The 18,767-nt window shown below is 38.2% G+C and overlaps 1 protein-coding gene across 2 annotated transcripts; it reads right to left on the reverse strand.

The window, feature by feature from the left end:
* Positions 1-945: 945 nt before the first annotated feature.
* Positions 946-17,656, reverse strand: ptpn2b (protein tyrosine phosphatase non-receptor type 2b). Of its 2 annotated transcripts, none has more exons than XM_030412652.1 (10): positions 17,407-17,655; positions 16,872-16,962; positions 16,649-16,749; positions 13,449-13,547; positions 11,003-11,140; positions 10,151-10,360; positions 8,961-9,122; positions 6,614-6,822; positions 6,346-6,441; positions 946-1,827 (listed from the first exon to the last, which is right to left on the reverse strand). In XM_030412652.1, the coding sequence occupies exons 1-10, from the start codon at positions 17,461-17,463 to the stop codon at positions 1,806-1,808; spliced, it is 1,185 nt and encodes a 394-aa protein (XP_030268512.1). In that variant the 5' UTR covers positions 17,464-17,655; the 3' UTR covers positions 946-1,805. The 2 variants fall into 2 exon arrangements, with proteins under 2 accessions (XP_030268512.1, XP_030268511.1); XM_030412651.1 differs by lacking the exon at positions 946-1,827 and adding an exon at positions 5,286-5,671 and having other exon boundaries at positions 17,407-17,656.
* Between the last annotated feature and the right edge of the window lie 1,111 nt (positions 17,657-18,767).

Consider the following 18,767-nt stretch of genomic DNA (forward strand, 5'->3'; position numbering starts at 1 on the left):
AATTAAGTAGATTTTTCTGGTATCTTTACTTGGGTTTTTATTTTTCTGACCACTTTTTCATGGTACTCCCTACATTTTACCACAAATATATGTACTTTCTACTCTTTACAATGTCAGAACAGGCTTATTGCTTTAGTTAAGTTTAGTTAAAACAACATTACTTTGGTAAAAGTGAAAGTCAGTCATACAAACTATACTTGTGTAAAAGGAAATCTTAAGAGTATCTGATATCAAATGTACTGAAGTATCAAAAGTAATTTTCTGGCCAAAAAATTGAATAAAGTATCAGGTAAATAATACTTATATTTACTTGTATGTGTGTGCTGTGAACTACGTGTCAATCGCTTATCAGCCTGGCCAATTATCAGTTCAGGAATTCAGCATTTTTCTGATTATTAGAAAAAAAAAAATTTCTGATTGTCGATTAAAAGAACGTTAATTTCGATATGCACTTATTTGGCTTAGTTATTAAATGTATACAATTTATGTAGTGAGTAAAAAATAGAGTATTTGCTCTCAAAGGTGAAGGAGTGGAAGTAGCAGAAACTGGCAATACTACAGTAGAAGGACCTCAAAATTGTGCTTAAGAATATTACCAAATGTAGTTGGACATTTTCCATCATTGGTTTATTTATGATTTTTAATTCGTCTCGTTGCATGCCGCCATCCTAAAATCACAGGACTTATTTCAACATATCGGTGCACATCACGCACAGCAGACGTAACAAGAAGGAAACAGAGAGAGCGACTCGAGGTGACCAGTGATGGAATGTGACTTAGTAAATTTACTCAAACTGTACTTGAAAACAATTTTTGAATAATAACAGCATTTTCTGCTTTTGTGACTGTAGTTTGGTTACATCCTTTGCTGAAAACAAAGGTGTGGTTTGTGAAACACTGACCGACAGGTTTGTGGTGAAGTAAATAGAGAAGAGTGCAGACAGGTTGTTATTTAAACTAGATAATACCAGTTTTATTTGTAGGTAACACTCTAAGAGAAAGAGAAACTTAAGACAAATTCATTTCAAAAGGAGAACAAGTCGTCAAATCAGCTTTTCTACTGTATTCAAATCTGTAACATTGTCGTTCCTCCTTTTTTCTTTCACAAGCAAAAATATGTCTTTTTTTCTTTACACACATCTTTTTGTTAAAAAGAACGCTATGTACATCATGGAAACATTACATGCCACTGCATTTCTGATGAGGGAGGAGGCAGTGTTTTTTTTTATTTAACCAACCCCGCTGTGAAAAACTTCAAGTAATCTCTTTATAAAAAATAGAACATTTTTATTTTCCCCTCTGAAAAAAAGTTTTTTTTCCTAAAAATACACATATGAACAGCATTACAAATTGGCAATGCATAGCCCCAAATATCAGTCTTGATTTCATAGAAGCAAAGAAAAGCGTTATGGATTGACATAGCTGCAAACAATAATAATAATAATAATATTAAAGCAAAAAAAGAGAACGATTCTGTGACTCCAGGCTGTGGTTGAGCTGTGACCCGTGGATAAAGCGCTGGTGTGTTTCTCTTTTCAAATGTGCTCTCTTCCAAGAATGTCGAAGTGTCTGCTGTAAACAGTTTGGAGAGGGTGAGGTGACATGGAGGAGGACTGAGGCGTATGTGGGAGTGACATGTTGCTAACAGGAAGAAGAAGAAGAAGAGGGACAACAAAATGATTTTTAAAAAAGCCATAGAGAAGAGAGGAGAGGGAGATGGACAGAGGTTTGGAGAGAGCTGGAGTTCCCTGCCGATGTTGGCTTTGATGCCAGAGCTGTCGGTGCGTGGCCGCAGGTGGAGGTGGTTAGCAGTCGCTGGTTTTCGCCCTGTCAAAAGACAAAAAGGTGTTTAAAGAGGTTGAACTCAACACGCTATTTTCTACCAGAGTGTCAGTGAAGCTCAGTGATCAAAGGAGCTCATGCCACAAAAAAACAAGTTAGTGTCTTCAAGCTTGTTTAAAGGGACAGTTCACCCATGAATCAAAAATGCATACCGATGCATTTTATCCATCTAGATTGTTTTGGTGCGAGTTGCCGAGTTTTATAGAAAACGACCGTGGAGTTGTCTGCCCTCTCTCAAATGAAATGGAACTAGATGGGATTCAGCTTGTGATGATAAAAGAGCCAAAATTATCCATCTGAAAATTCAACAGCACTGTGTCAAGATAATCCACAGACCTTGTTGTGAGGAAAAAGAGAGGCTTGTGCCTTTGAAAAAACAGCATGTAATCATTCATGGCGACCTCCCCGGCTGAGCTATAATGTTAGCCAGTTTGGATAGCTTAGTTATCTCACCTCTCTTAGTTAACCATGCCTCTTGGCTCATGCTTCTCACTCAGGCCTATTTTACCATTTCATCGTGTTCGTTTTCTGCTGTTTCAAGAGTTTTGTTAAGCAACAGCTGGTCAGAACCCAAGGTTTCCGGATTTTGTTGCTTCATACTAAAAGCTTTTAAAAAACCAAAAAAACCAAAAACAAAATGCCAAACATGGTTCTTTTATTGTAAAGAATTTACAGCAAATGAAACATGCTTGTCATTTAATTAGCCAAGCTTTGTATGCGGCAATGCGGCGAGAGGAAGACTATTTACAGCTGCTCCGTTGACCGTTGATGTGCTGAGTCAAAGTAGTATGAGTAGGTGCATGTTTCCTTCAAGGTCTGTAAATGATCTTGAGGAACTAGGTCGTGTTTTATGGAAAGAGACACTGCTGTTGAGTAAGCTAAAAGTTAAAGCAAGACTGCCATCGAGTTTCACCACATTCACGAGAAAGCAGACATCTCTACGGCCTATCTCCTCAAAATGTGGTTCCTCAGAGTAAAACGATCTACATCGATAACCAGCACTACCGATAAGTGGAAAAAACATTTTTTTTTAAAGTGGGGGGAACTGTCCTTTTAAGTTTCCAAGAATCCTAAGTAAGGTTTGCTCAACTACTAGCAGCAGCTGTGGCATGACAGTGTATCCTCTCCTGACAACATTAGATTGATTATCAATGCAAAGCAGCTGTCTTGTTTAATAAGCAACATGTCACACTGTTTAGATGTTCTTAGCCATTAGTGTCACACGTTAAAGAAAAATTCCGTGGAGTTATTGCAGAGCATCAAAACAAATCATCAGAATTGATTATCTGTGAGGTTAACTAATGAGACTCACCCCTGATTTTTATTCACTGATTAATCAATTATCAAGTAAAAATGCAGGATATGCTCCAATCGATTTTTCTGGTTTGTTTTTGTTTGTTTTTTTCCCTGTTTGACAGTGTAAGTTGAGTATCTATGTGTTTTGGTCTGTTGCTCAGACAAAAAAAGACTTTCAAAAGATGTAATCTGTGGTTCTGGGAACTTGAGCTGACCACTGTAACCTTTTCTCTGGCTGTTCAAAATAAGCCAGCGGAAAAGGTTAAGAAAATCTGCCGAATCCAACATGGGTGATGCTGCACAGCTGTCTGGCTTCAGATGTAGTATAAGCAATAGACTCTGTTGTTCCTATGAATGCTAAAACCTGCTAAGATAATATTTATTTAACATAAATATTATATTTAATTTGTAAAAAGCGTTGATTGATAGAAAATTAACAGCAACTATTTTGATAATCAAATAGTTGTTAAAGATCTTTCCAATGCCAGAAATATAAAACGTTCTTTTGTTACAGCCTCTTAATTTGAAGGATTCAAATTCTATATTTTAATGTTATAGTAAACTGACTGTTTGTGAGCTTTGAACTGGCAACAATACATTTAATACAACTGGCTTTAGCATTTTTGCCATTTCCAAACAATCTATAAATGGATTCATTCGACACATAAATCAATTGAAATTATCCTTAGTTGCAGCTCTAAATATCTAGTTTGATCAACTACAGCAGGAGCCAACGAAATGTAATTATTGTTCAACGGTCCCCCAGCATATTAAATCAACAAAGACCCTCCTAGACACGACCAGAAATCTTCTGATGAATTTCTAAAATCCGAACTTCTACTTAAACAAGTACAAAACACGACTGATGCAGTTTAAGACTCACAACAGAGTAGGAACACTGCCATGCTAAAGTCCAAGAGACATGTAAAGACCTTTTGGAACAACTGCAACAAAACTACAGGAACATGCAGCAGACCTGCAGCAGCCCCAACTCATTTCATGTGGTGGCCTGACAGCAGTGTTGCCAGATGGGAAAGGTTGAAGTGTCATACCAAAGGCTTAAAAGGATCATATTTTCAGGGAAAAATGATCGAAAGGGAGCTATAACCATGTCTACTAGCTTTTAATGCGTCATTTTACAGACAACATGATTGCTATACACGAGTGTTGAGCAGCAGGAGAGCAGCAGCCCAATGAATCACAATCACTGTCAGAGCCTGACAGGAACCTAAAGTGGAATTAAGGGTCATTACACCACTGAATTTTGCTTTTGTGCCAGACTGGTGTCAGCTGTATTGAAGTGTATGGGAAATGCATATAGTAGCACACTAAAATCCAACATATCTACGTCATATGACTTCTGATGAAAAAATGCCTCCAGAAAATGAAAGAACACACTTCCGAGAGTAGATGAAACCACAGATTTGTGTTTCCAAATGACTGACAGGGTTGATAAAATCATGACCGAATGGGGAAGTTCTGACCAAATACTGCAGATGACACAGCAATAACTCTGTGAACAGAAGCCTTCCCAAACAAAAACATACAACGTGTCGGTAAATTATTATTATTTTTTTTTTTAAATCAGTCGTTAACCTACACTCTGAGGTTTCTTCATTTATTTTCTGGTGGCATTTCTTCATCAGAAGTCATACAACATAGATATGTTTGGTTTTGGTGCACTTCTTCAAAGACTTCAGTAAAGCGGAGACAAAAATCTGGCACCAAAGCAGGAAAAGACATAATGACCTTCTTTCTTTTTGAATAGTCTAGACTAAAACCAACTACTAATGAAAGCGTCACAAAATGGGCAAATTTTCATTCGTTATAGCTTTTTGGCATCGTACAGAGAGGCGGACAGCCTTAATCAGGAAAATTATTCATTCTTTATGGTGAATTAGTTGACTTCCTTTGTTTTCAAAAAAGGGACCAACCCAGCCACCTAACTTGTCAACAAAAAAAGTCACCCTTTCATGTGTGAAGAGGTGGTTTAGTGAAGTGAAAACGATAGCGGTTGCCGGTTTGCACAATAACATCTGACGAGATTAAACAGAGAGAAAAAAAAAAAAATATGCCACCGAATTTGAATCTTTGATGCACAGTGGAAATTAGCACCTTGCAAAATTACAACTCAACCTGACATTTCGGAGCTTCAACGACCATAAACCACAGATGTACACACATACACACGCCACACGCGCACACACACACCATGCATGAGTGCAGCCAAACTTAACACAACTCCAAAACCACAGGAGCCAAGCAAATTATGAAAACAAGAACAAAACCTCAAGAGAAACAAAAACACACACCGCACACACAGGTACACACACACACACACACACACACACACACACACACACACACACACCTCCATGTACAAGAGTGGGCGTTCTTTTTAAAAGCTGCGGGTAAACTTCGTCCTCTAAATGTGCTCTTCCTGGCAGTTGTCGCTGTCGCAGAGGGGGGTAACGATACACTGCCCCCCGCTGGACAGGCCAGCTCTTGTCATGTGCAGCAAATGCAGCCCAAACTGTCCGAGAAGAACCACAACAGCAGAGTGAGACCGCGTCACAAATGGTGCAGTTTGGGCCGAATTACTGGAACAACACTGACATGTCACACAACAAAGGAAGACTTCTCAGAAATGACTTAGTGAGCTGTTTTTGGAGGTGCACAGTCATCAGAAACAAGTGCTCGATCAGGGCTAACCCTCCCGCTGGTATGTCAGCAAGACTGGTGATTTCACATGACTGAGAATGTAGTATAAATTAGAAATAGAAAGAAAAATGAGGCCTCAGCTGTGCTTAAAGTCTGACTATCAGGAGGTTGAGTCATATACTGGGAAAGCCTGCCTGGATTCCCTGTGGCGTTAAAAAGAAAGTGACTCATATCTTTTCTTCTTTGGCATCCCTTTAGCGTCACAAGAATTGTACAGTATAAATGATGCCTTTCCGTTTTGTCTATGGGAAACCATAAAAAAAAAAAAGGAAGAAAAAAAAAGAGGAATAAATGACATCTCTGATTATGGAACAGCGGCTCATTTTCTTAAAATGACTGGTTCTTAAAATCTGATCACACTTTTTCTGCAGTACAAATTACAGAAAATAATATGCCAAATTGGTATTTTCACTGTGCATGACAAATCATCTGAAAGGTAAGAACTTGTGATCTGTGTATGAATAATAAGATTGTGGTTGTAGTCACCTTTTTCTCTTCTTCTCTGAGTCATTTGTCCTGGGCTTGCTTTGGGACGTCTTGGCTGTGCCTGATTTGGAGATGCTGTCTTCTCTGCGCCGTTTGCTGCAAATAAAGAAGGAAGCAGCTATGAAAAAAGAACTTTCCCGGTTACTAACACTCTGCATGATGTATACTTTTGTGTTTCATTGCGACCTATCCAGATAATTTATCTACTGATTATGACAATGGCCAATCAATGGTGCATGTTCCTTTTATCAGTCTTGGGTGTACTGACTGTGTTGTGCTGCCGTCCAGCTCCTGTTCCTTGCAGGGAGACTGTGCTGGTACTTTGCCATCCTGTCTGTAGTCTCCTCCCTCCTCCAGCTGACCTCCCCGTTGGGTGCCGTTGCATTTCTCCGTCGGACACCTGGCCTGAGGCTGAGCTGAAGGGGGAGACTCCGGTGTCGGCTCTTGGTCTTCCCTGGACAACTCCCGCCACCGGTTCTACGCGAAGAAGATTGACAGTAAACAAAAGAATTTGAGAGCAATATAATCACACTTTAAAATGTGGCTGCCATACCATTTTTGCCACTGATCAAAGCAGCCTATAACTGGCAATTTGTTTGTGAAGTTATAGAATGAAATACTTTATTTTCCAATCCAATACCAAGTAAAACACAAACTGCTATCAATGATATGATACAATAACCATACTTTGTACAAAAGCTTTATAAAAACGGCCCAGACAGACGTGAATAACTCTCCCACGGTCAGTGACGGTGATAAAAAATTCCAATGGCTACACTCTCTCTCTCTGTTCCGGGATAATGTCTGCCACAGCCTCAGGACTCAGTGAATGAAGTCTGTTTCACCCTCGCAGCACCTTTCCTCTCCTCACATGACAGTGTTTGCGGGCAACCATCAACAATGTCAACTCTCTGTCAGAGAAGCCCTAGGCAGCTATAGAGCCGTAGTTCGCATATGACTATGACATTTGGAGGGAGAAGTAGTTTTGTATAAACTCTGTATTATTTAGAATAGATCCGGGTGTTTTTATAGTTTCCTTCTACTGTGTCTCTAATGATGATAAAATACACATTTACCGCAAATTACTTGAGTTTAGGTGTTGATCTTGTAACGCGAAAACAAACTAAATTATTTGCGATTGGATGCATCAATACTTTGTGTCGATTTGAACACCACTCACAAAAAGGACTCACCAGTGAAAACCATTAGCCCCAGATACTCAGTAACTGACTTCTGCTGTGACGTAAATTAAGAAACTATGAAATATCACTCTTGTATGAGTACTGCTCCAAAGGAAGAGAGAGGCTGAAGAAAAGAGAATATGACAGAATCAGTTTCAGGTTTGTTTCAGTTCGCTGGTGAGAACAGCGACCGTGGTTGGATCATTTCAAACCCGTCAAAAGATTTGATTTGGCTCACCTGATGTTTCGAGCAAAAGAATCACTCAAAAAATTTGGAATATGAATTGATGTTCTGTGCTGGTTTTTTTATGGTTAAATGCTTTAATTAATTGTTTTATCAATTAATTATTTACAATTATTTTTCATAATCTGAAAACGACAGGCAGTTACACATCCTCACAATCTATTTTAGTCTATTTGGATGCCATGCAAATGTGCACTTGTTTATTTCTGTCTGCCATCTAGCAACCTTCACAGAAAAAAATGAAACAAACTTCATTAAACCTTCAACAGTGTAAACCCTTGTCTCATAAAACTCAGCTACTTATCTCGCTAACACACCTCTCTATCGTTCTCTTTTATCATTTCCCCTCTGTAGGGCTAGGAAACATTTTTATCATGACATCTTTTTCATTAGGTATAAACAATTAACATCTTTTTCGACTGGTTCGTTTCTTCCCTTTGATTAACATAAAGCTACTTTATCACCGATGTGACTTGAGGCCTGGTCAGATGGGTCTGCTGAAAAGTGAGGAGATCTACAGGAACCTCCTGGCATTGAAACTAATTTGTGAATCAAATGGATTAAGCCTTGTAATTTCCTAAAGCGAATCAACTTCAAGCACATAAATCAAGACAAAATACTCCACGTGATTGTGTTGATCATCCTTTAGGCTGCATGATATTTTTAATTAAATTTAGAAAATTGTTCCCACTGTGGCTGTCTTGCTAACCAACTTCTATTCAACTTAATTTCCAGTATGTACGTATGTGGAGTCTTCAAGTATGTGAAGAGGCCTCAAGAAACTCAAACGAAATAAGAGAATAACTATAATATTTATGGTACATTTATTCTAGTCTAACTGTTCTAGTCTGACTTTTTACACCACTCTGCTTTAACAGTTTTACAAAATCTCTGACTAGCTGAAGAATGTTATGAAGTTGCTTTTGGCGAGTTTCTTCAAGTGTTTGAGCTAATCATCTCCCTCCTTACATGATAAATTCAGGCTTTCCTATGTAAACAGAAATCCAACACATCTATCTTTTGACTCAATTTTAATCTTTTTCAGAAGAATTGACTCCTACTGGACCATTATGATGAAATAGAGTCTCGGGATTCCTAAAAAAACAAGAGATGAAATGGAAAAGAAAAGGTGCTGCGCAATGAAGTACAGAATAACTGAATTGGTAACTGTGTGAGCTCTGTGCAAGTACCTGTACAGAGGCGTCTCCCTTGATGTGCTTGGATCCTTCAAGCACAGCCAAGTAGGAGAAGCGCAGCTGGTCAGGGGTCTGAATCAGACCCATGCGGTACTTCCTCATGTCCAACAGGATGCTTTTGATGTCCACTGATGACGGGTCTTTCCTCTTGTCCATCTGAACAGGACAGCATTTTCAAAATTAGCTAAACTAACCAGGATGAAGCCCTGCTCTCTCGATATCTGTTGACTCATTCCTCGACTGTGTATGAAAGGGACACGCATTCTTACATTTTTACACACTACCAGTCTATGACAAGCAGCAGTTGTGGGATTAAATGCAGCAGCTGACCTTTTCTGGTTTATCTACCGCGACATAATCATGTTTTCATGTTCCCCAGCATGCCAAGAGAACAACGCTGCCTTTCAGCTGTGGGTTCTATGTAACCACATGAAAGCTAGTTTCACGTTTTAGTTGTAGGCGTGTTTTTTTTCTCTTCTACATCTGTTCAGAACCAGGACCCAGTCAGAACATACAGGGTGTCTACAGGTATCAGACACTTTTATCTAATGTTTTTATGATGTTTTCAAGAATATCTTTAACCAAATTTGGACAAGTCATCCTTTAATCATTTAAGCATTGAAGGTAGACATACGGGTATGTGGTATACCCTGCATGTAAACTCCTGAAGAAGAAGGTCTTATGTATGAATATGGTTTTTAGAGTGAGTTGGGTTAATCTACATTTCACAACAGATAAGTATAATAACAGTTCAGTGGTAGGTTTAAGGATTTATAAGATACAAAATGTAGACTTTTATGATGAGTTTCACTCATTTTAAATACAAACAAAAATAAATTAAGATGGATATATTACATTCGATAAAGTGCTTGTGGAAATCAATATATCACAAATTCATCTAATGACTTATCTGGTCTAATTTTTATAACATTTTAATTTAAGACATTTTGCAAAAAACAAAAAACTTTCTCCTGTATTAGAATATGGAAACACTAATTTTAGTGAATCAATTGACAGCCTATAAGAGACTAATTTGTCCTACTTACACAAGTTTTTTTGCCACAATTTAAATATCCTGACTGTTTTTTATCACCATTTTATCATTTGACTTATCTAGAAAACCTGAAGACCAAATTCTTTTGAGAAAGCTGAGTAAAAACATCAAAAAAGAAGGCAGGACTTACCAGAACCACACATGTGTCAACTAAAGAAAACGTCCCTGAGCGTCCAATTCCAGCGCTACAGTGCACCACAGCCGGCCCATGATCCACCCCCAACGCTCCTGACTCCCGCACTTTGAAGAGGAAGTTTAGGAAGGATGCTGGGGACTCTGGGACACCAAAATCAGGCCACGTGGTGTAATGAAAATGGTAGATCTCTCTTTTCTCTCCAGTCTGTGAAAAGCAGACAGAGAGCTCATTAGCAGGTGAAAAAACGAACAATCATGTATTTCCTGGCAGTGAGCCCAATGATGCATGTTTGAGGTGACAAGCTTATTTTAGTTGTTTTGGGCAGCTGAAGTATCCCACTCTAGTTTCAGTTTCAATTCATGCAATAAAGCAGGTTCTGGAAAGTGGATGGTCAAAAACAGTATGTCAAGATGTGTGTGCAGTTGTTTCCCGTTGTCGTGATCAGATTTGCCATTCATTTCGGTTGTTGATATTTTACAATTTGTATTAAAAAACATTTAAGAAACAGTTGAAAATCAGGTTGTAAAAATGACTTTTGCAGCGTGAGCATTGTATTTTAAGCATATTTTGGGTATTTTAAACACTGACATCTGCATTTTCTTTACTCCTACACATTAGAAAAACCTTGTGAGGCAAAAGAACACTAAGAAATGTTCAACATGTCCAAAAGTTTGATAAAAACAATGAGCTTTAGTAAAGAAAACGAGGATGTTTTCAGTTCTAAAAAACCTCAAACAACAAAGGTCCATGTGATATGTTTAGGCGTGAGAACTTATAAACATTTCAGTTCTCCTTTACCACCTTTCACTGAGAATTTCCCTTGTGGTAAATAATATTTCAGCCTACGCTAATATTCAGCAGCTCCAACACTCGGGTGGTATAGTACGACTTGGTGTCTTCTGACAACAGCGTGACCAAGAAACGCGTGTCTCTGAAGGCCATCTCCCTCTCCTCAGCTATGGGCCAGTACTGGGCACACTTTTCCTGTAAGAGAGGGAAAAAGGAAACAAACATGGTAAGAGATACCAAATGAGTTCAACATCTGACAATGAAATACACCTGATGGAAAGCAGATGCTGGCTGCTTGAGATAAAGCAGCTGAAGACTAACAGGAGGACAGCCTGATCCTCTGCATTTAGAGGGAAGCTGGACAATAAATAAAGTTATGCTTTCAGTGTTTTCTCCATGTCTTCTCTCTACACACAAACACCTGCACCTTATCGTACAGTACACGTTACACTTCATTAATATACTTTCACAAACTACAAATACAAAACATCAATGTGTTGCTCTTCCATTAACATACAACTACTCTCCGTTTTGTGACGCAAGACATATTACATCACATATTTTGAATCTCTGGCTGTCTAATTAAGGTCACCTTTTTTATTCTGTCACGTGGCACATTTCATAAAGGTATACCATGATATGAGAATTGTAGATTATCTATATGCAGTCTACTATAGTATCGAATTCTGCTCTATAAAAGAAATTATTTTAGTAATTAAATATGTTATATGTATGTGTATTTAACTAAATAACCATTCTGTGTTCATTCTATTAAAAGTTCATTCAAACTGATTCTGAAAGGGAAATTTAATTCGCTATATATATTTTGGATTTTTTTCTATTTGTGACTAACTAAATGTTGCTTTTTATTCATTCTTTTTGCTATGTGAAGCGCTTCTTTTTTGAAAGGTGTTACTAGTTTGTTATTATTATTAACATTATTATCATTATTATTATTATTATCATTATCATCATCGACACTAAGGAGGTCACGTTTTCATCAGTTTCCACTGGTTTGTTGGTTGGTTTGTCAGCAGGATTACACAAACACTACAGAACAGATTTATACGAAACTTGTATGGAGGATGGGTCTTGGCCCAGAATAGACTCCACTGACGTTTGTGCGGATCTCGATAAAGGGACAGATTCAGGAATGCTTTTCACTTCACTTTTCACCGCAACACATATTCACATAATAATTCTTGGATCTTGAAAAAAAAGCAGGCTGATATCTATGAATGAGGTTTCCTAACACAGTTTTAAATCCTCTTGTCAATAGGCGTTCGACACAATGTTGACATACTTTTGCTAGATAACATCTAAAAACATTTGCCTGTTATCTAATTCTGCATTCGTGAATGACTTGAATAGCTACAATCCATAATTACCCAAAGGAGTCTGAGAATGTATTCTTGTTAGTGCAACACATTTTTGTTAATTTCTCTGAAAATGATGCATGATCATGATGACAAAAATCTGGTTTAAGTCTGCTGGTATCTATGAGTGAGTGATCCAAGATGTGGTGATCTTAAATTAGGGTTAAGCAGTTGTGGGTTGTTAAAAACTTTAGAGTGATACAGGGCTATCGAGTCAGATATTGGATTAGGCTCAGAAGAATTAAAGGGGAATGCTCCTGGAGGAAGTATACATTCTACTGAGTCTTTTGTTTTGTTTTTGTTTTTTGGTCAGTTCCAAAACAATTCTTGACCTCGTTTGCTCAAGTACTAATATTTTTTTATGGAATAGAAAGTCATTTGTCAGTACTGCAGTCAAATATGTGTAATACATACGACAATCAACATCTAATCATACAGTGTTTTCTTAGTAAACGGACAACGGGCAGGACATTTAAGGATGAGTCTATTATGTAACCTTCCCTGTGGAGGATTGGAGTGCTGGCCTACATAAAAGATCCTTGTGAGGTTAATGATATCTGTGGAATGTAGGTGCTTTTTATCTTTCATTTCCAAAAAACAGTCAGTGAGTGAATCTCATGACCAAGCAAGATCCACTTCAGCTGCTTTTCTAAGAAAGAGAGACAACACAGCTGCGCTGAGAGACTGTGTGTGTGTGTGTGTGTGTGTGTGTGTGTGTGTGTGTGTGTGTGTGTGTGTGTGTGTGTGTGTGTGTGTGTGTTTAATCGGCGCATCACAGGATCACTGGATTTAGAAGAGGTGAGAGGTTGGGCTTACATCCCAGTTCTCCTCACACAACTGTGAACCCGCTGTCAAAACACTGAATTCCAGTTATCCTGCTGGCAGGAGAGCGAAGCTTCACGGTGAACCATTTAACAGAAAATCTAAATCAATACATGAAGTTGTGTTAATTATTTCACACTGTTAGCAAGCTGCAAACTAAGTGTGTGCTGCTGTCTTTCTGTGGTCTATTTAGAATTTCTGCACTTTGTGTGTGGGTGTGCGCAGCAGGCAAACGGCAGATGTCAAACCAGACAAGCTGCTTTTCTTTTGATTACATTACATCGACATGATATCTGTGTACTCACCGAGCCTTTCTCGATGACTCGGTTGAGCATGATGACCGCCTTTGTCTTCTGTTCCCAGACCATGAGCCAAAAGTGGCCACAGGTGTTCCTGAGGGGGCCCTGCAGACAGCAAACACACACACATGCAAACACACTTTGATCAGTTACATGGCAGGAGTCCAGCAGGAGAGTGGGAAGTCATTTACACTGGGAATATATCTCACAGGCAGGCACAAAAACATTAGATCCACTTGGTGATAATTGTCTTCATTAATGTGACAACTGTGGTATGCAAATGAGATTTGCAGAACGATAACAAGAGAATATTTAAAAAAGGTCACGCCTGCTAAAGGTTATGATGTGGTTGAATTGAGAAAACTGCATACTGTAGGGTGAAATATCTTGAAATGTCAAATAGATATCAATTAAAATATAAACAAAGGTCGGACTGTCAGCAAGCTTTTCATCATATGCAAAAGATCATCGCCATACAGCACAATAACAGACTGTCTGATGTCAAGTAAATTAGGATGCAAATAACTTCAGGACTGTCAAATAGTTACAGACAAAACTGGTGTACATTTGTTTATGGGTCCATTTATTTTCAGGATACCCAATGTTTACATTGGAAAGCATTTCCTAGATTTTTCTTTGACTTTTTAAAGCATTTTCTCATATTTTTCTCTCTGTCTCTGATCAGTATTGACCTGAATATCTTTGGGTCCATTAGAAAACATCATCTTGGGCTTTGGGAAACGCTGACTGACATTTGTGACCATTTCCATTTTATAGACCAAACAACTGAATTGATTGATGGAAAAAATTAAACAGATTAACCGGCAGTAAAAAATACTTGATTATTGCAGCCCTTTTTGGCGCAAACTAAGTCCTCATGTTGTTAGGCTTCCAACAAAAGTATGTCACAAAAGCCTCACAGACTTTTGCTAGATAACATCCCCAAATACATTTGCCTGTTGTCTAATTCTGGGTTCTTTAATTACTTGGTATAGCTACAATCCACAATTAACCAAAGAAGATGTATCATTTATACTTGTCATGTTGAATTAAGCAACTCTCTGTTCACTGAAAACTGCCTCGGTTAATTAAAAGCCACAGTGAGCAATATGATTTGATGAACAAGAATCATTTTTTCGGCCCTTCTCAGCTTTTTTTCTGTAGTCATGCGAGTTTAGAAAGAAACATCACATGAAAGTGAAGTGGCTATTTGTCCTTTCATTTCCTGAAGACGCGAGAGAATTCACAGGTGTGTGGGTTGGAGATGCCCCCGTGTTGGTGTTCTGCTTAAGAACCGTTATTGATAACGTTGACTCTACAAATTCGGTCTAATCACAGACATTGAACCTAAATTACACATTTTAAACAGCAACAACCTTAATAACCCTAACCCAATTAAGTGCCACCTTCTATTAATAAAACACTGTCTGAACAAGAATTTCACTGCTTCTAAATTCTCTCTGTGCTGTTCCATTATCTTCCACTCATTGCTATGTCAGTGGAATTACAGACGCAGTGGTGCTGTGTCTGATCCGATGCAAACATCGACATTACGTTCAACAAAAGACATAATTTCATGTGACTGGTGCTGTCGTGCACTGTTTCCAGCTTGGTTTTGATGCTTTCCAGTCCAGTAACTGCTCAAAATCTGCCCAAATCTAAAAGAAAAATGCCAAAATATTATCTTCAATAAACCATACAAATAAATTCATTAAAAATAAGTATTGAGTATTGATGTTCATCATAATTTTTCAATATGACAATTCCAAGTGTTGACAGGTGTTGACACTATTTTCCATTTCAGCTCTCTGCCTCGAAAATTAAGGAAAAAAGTAAAGGGACAGCTCAAATAAAAATATAATACAAGTTTGTATCTAAACTGTATAACTGTAACAGGGCCTGACAGTGGCTGGCGTCCCCACAAATACACATATGTATGGATAAAAGTAGAGAGAATTAGAGAGAGTAGGAGAGGAGTATGCAAACAATACGATGCTATCAAAAGGCCAAACAATTAATGATGTCATAGCATTGCAGGCATAGAGGTTTCTGTTATCTGCAAAAACATTACAGCTCGTGTGCGTTACTAAGATGTATGTGAGTGGTTGGTACTGACGGTAACTCTTGTGCCCTATCACCTGAATACATAAAGACAATGTACATTTTGCACTTGGTTACCCACCCAAAACTGATTTTTAATAAACAGTTATCTTTAAAACAATGGTGTGTAATGGCAAAAACTTCGATGATGCCACACAAACACATCACTGACTAGCATCAGCCCGCGACTGCAGCTAAATAGAAGAAGTATCAGGTCGTCCTGAGACAGATGGAGGTTTATTCTTCTGCCATTAGGGGTCAGTTACGACTTAAGGCGGCTGTTTTTTCTCTGTTACTGTATGTGCACGCACATACACGACACATACCACACTTATCTTAGCTTTCAAATAAGAGACCACCATTTAATGATCTGTCACCTCAAAGCTTTTTAGTTTATGGTCACATAAACACACAAGTTGCCTTAAAACCACACACACAGTTAATATAATACCTTTACGCAGAGACTTTACTCATGATAATTAATTTAGGTAAACTAAACTAGCGCTCCTTATTGTCATGCACACTCAGAGACGTGATCATATACAAACATAATTCAACGTGAAAACCGGAAAAACAAAACTGGCCTGCTTGGCCAATCAACTTTCACAGCAAACAGACACAAGTTATCTGATAACACCGACTAACAGACTTCTAATAGGGGAACTAAACTGCACATTGCTTCCGTGTTCCCATTTTTTAATTCTTAATACTCTGAATCAAATCAATTTCTTTGATAACTTTAGGTACCATCGGTAACTGTTGCTCGGCTTATTTCTTGTGCCATCAGATAGCGTTATGGACTCGGAGACCACAAACAGAGAACTGATGTTGCACCAGAGCCAAAAGGACAACAGATCAGACACACAAAAAAACACTACTGATAATTAGAAAAAAATTCTGAATAGTTTTGAGGGATTGCTTTGTTTAGGTAATTTTGAAGAGAAGTGACAAACATATGTGGATCAAGCTGGTAAGGGTTGGACGAACAGCCTTTTAGAAAAAATTGTTTTATGATATTTTATAGGCAAGCCAATAAATCAATTAACCCACAAGATAACAAGCGGATAGATATGACTGTTAATACTGGAAGAAAAGCCTTGAATAACCTGAGTCAATATGTAGCTTCTCTGGGCTTCCTCCATGACCACCAGACTGGCATTGATGTAGTCATTCTCTGTGTTCTCCAGCTTCACTCGACTGTGATCAACTGCAGGCAGGACGAGAGACAACTTCATTAGGAATCTGTTGTGCACTGACATCCTTACTCAGAGGTTAGGAGACACTACACGCTGTAAATCACTTTGGACTTTTCCGCACATGTTCACCTACATGGACTGACATCTCTGTACCGGTTTCTGTTACGATTCTCTGGATACTTTGCCACTTTGTAGGAGCACTCGTGCGACTGATTCCTGATTTCCTGGAGACAACGGAAAAAGGCTGGTTAAGAAACGAGAAATCAACAGATGCAAAAAACAAACATAACAACAAATTAAACTGCTACTTTCGGTAACGGGAGCAACACAACTTATCCCAATAACATCCTGCTGAGAGGGATAAACTCGTAGGGCTGATGTTAGAAAGTGAAAACAGATAAATAGTTATGTAACGGAACTAATCACAGTGAGCTTCAGCCACATGTACAAGCTTATGACACTTATGACGAAGCTTACGGTAACAAACTGAAAATAAAATGAAGACGTGCCAAAACAAAATAATATTAAATAAACTAACGGCGGCGGTGAATAACGTTCTTTATAACAGATACTTATTGAGCTAGCCGACCTGTTAGCTTGCGAATCTAAACGCGCGCTTGAAATACTATTTATGTTCGCTTTATGCTAGCTATGCTAACAAGACTTACCATGTACAGTTTCTGCCACCGGCCCTCAGAATCTATGTCTTCAAACTCCTGGTCCATTTTCGCCGTGCCAATGCCAGTCTTTTGTAATCAAGGTAAGTGTAATTAGTTGTCCGGCTATCTACCTCATTACTCTACTCAGGCTAGAGACGCTTTTGTGTCAAAGTATTGCCACTTCCCTACGTTGACGAGCTCTCGCTAGATGTTTGTCCGTTGTCTCTCCGCTGCAGTTGACATCTGACAAAAGTGTCATGTGCGCATGCGTCAACATGGGGGTCCTCCAGGAGCTGTCAAAACCAAACTCGGCAAAGATATTGAGTGAACCAACGAGATGTCCCACTACACCACCCAATCTGCAGCACCCATCTTGAGAATACTTTTCTGTAATTGTAATTTCTGTAAATGTTTTTACCTACTTTGTGTTATGCTACAAAAGTGTATTTGTTTTCAGATCAAATCGATTTTATTTATATAGCCCAAAGTCACAATCACATTGCCTCAGTGGGCTTTACAATCTGCACAGTAAGCAGATCAAATGATTGGTCAAATGATTGATCCTTTTATCTTTAAAGCTCTAAAATCTACATTATGAAAATATCATAATTGTTAGTGAGGGTGACTTCATGAACAGTTATTTATGAAATAAATTGAATACAGTTCTCAGAGAGGCTATCATGGTAAACTTAATGCAGGATCATACGGGCTGTTATTTTATATTCAATAATCAACTTGATTAAAAATTGTGTATAATCTTTTGAGAAATATTTACAGAATCACTGTCATTATGTATTTATATTGTAGGGATTACATCAGCTTTTCTCTACCTAATTTATTTAAGGGTTTAGATTATTTATTTTTTTCACACAAAAAAACAACAACAACAACAAAAAACTGAACAATAAGATAATAAGATAACATAATTTTTTGTAATTTCACAGTGACACACATTCTGTCAAACAATGTCATAACAGAGAGAAATGTGATGCTCAGTGTGCCGGACAAAGAACACTTGAGTTATTGGATTCCTTTGGGACTGATTACAGATCAAGAAAGAGGTTGAAAGGAGAATTTCTAATGTTACAGCGCTGCTGCACATCTTCCTTTTCACCTACCACAGCTCTGTCTTAATGCCACAGCTGATGGTTCAACTGACTGGTCTCTTATCTTTCATTTACTTCACCTTTTGAGGCAGGTTAATAAGAGACAGAGATGAGAAAAAGTTCTTTATTTGTTATTAATGGAAGAGGGTTAGTGTTGGGACTAGGGTTATATTTTAGATAAAAGTGGGGTGAATTACTCAGGGATGAATGAAGCCTTTGCAAATGTCTCCCCTCAGTGTCAGAAACTAGCAAGATGCATGTGTC

The sequence above is a fragment of the Sparus aurata genome, chromosome 3 (genome assembly GCF_900880675.1).
Source record: "Sparus aurata chromosome 3, fSpaAur1.1, whole genome shotgun sequence".
NCBI classification, from domain to species: domain Eukaryota; kingdom Metazoa; phylum Chordata; class Actinopteri; order Spariformes; family Sparidae; genus Sparus; species Sparus aurata.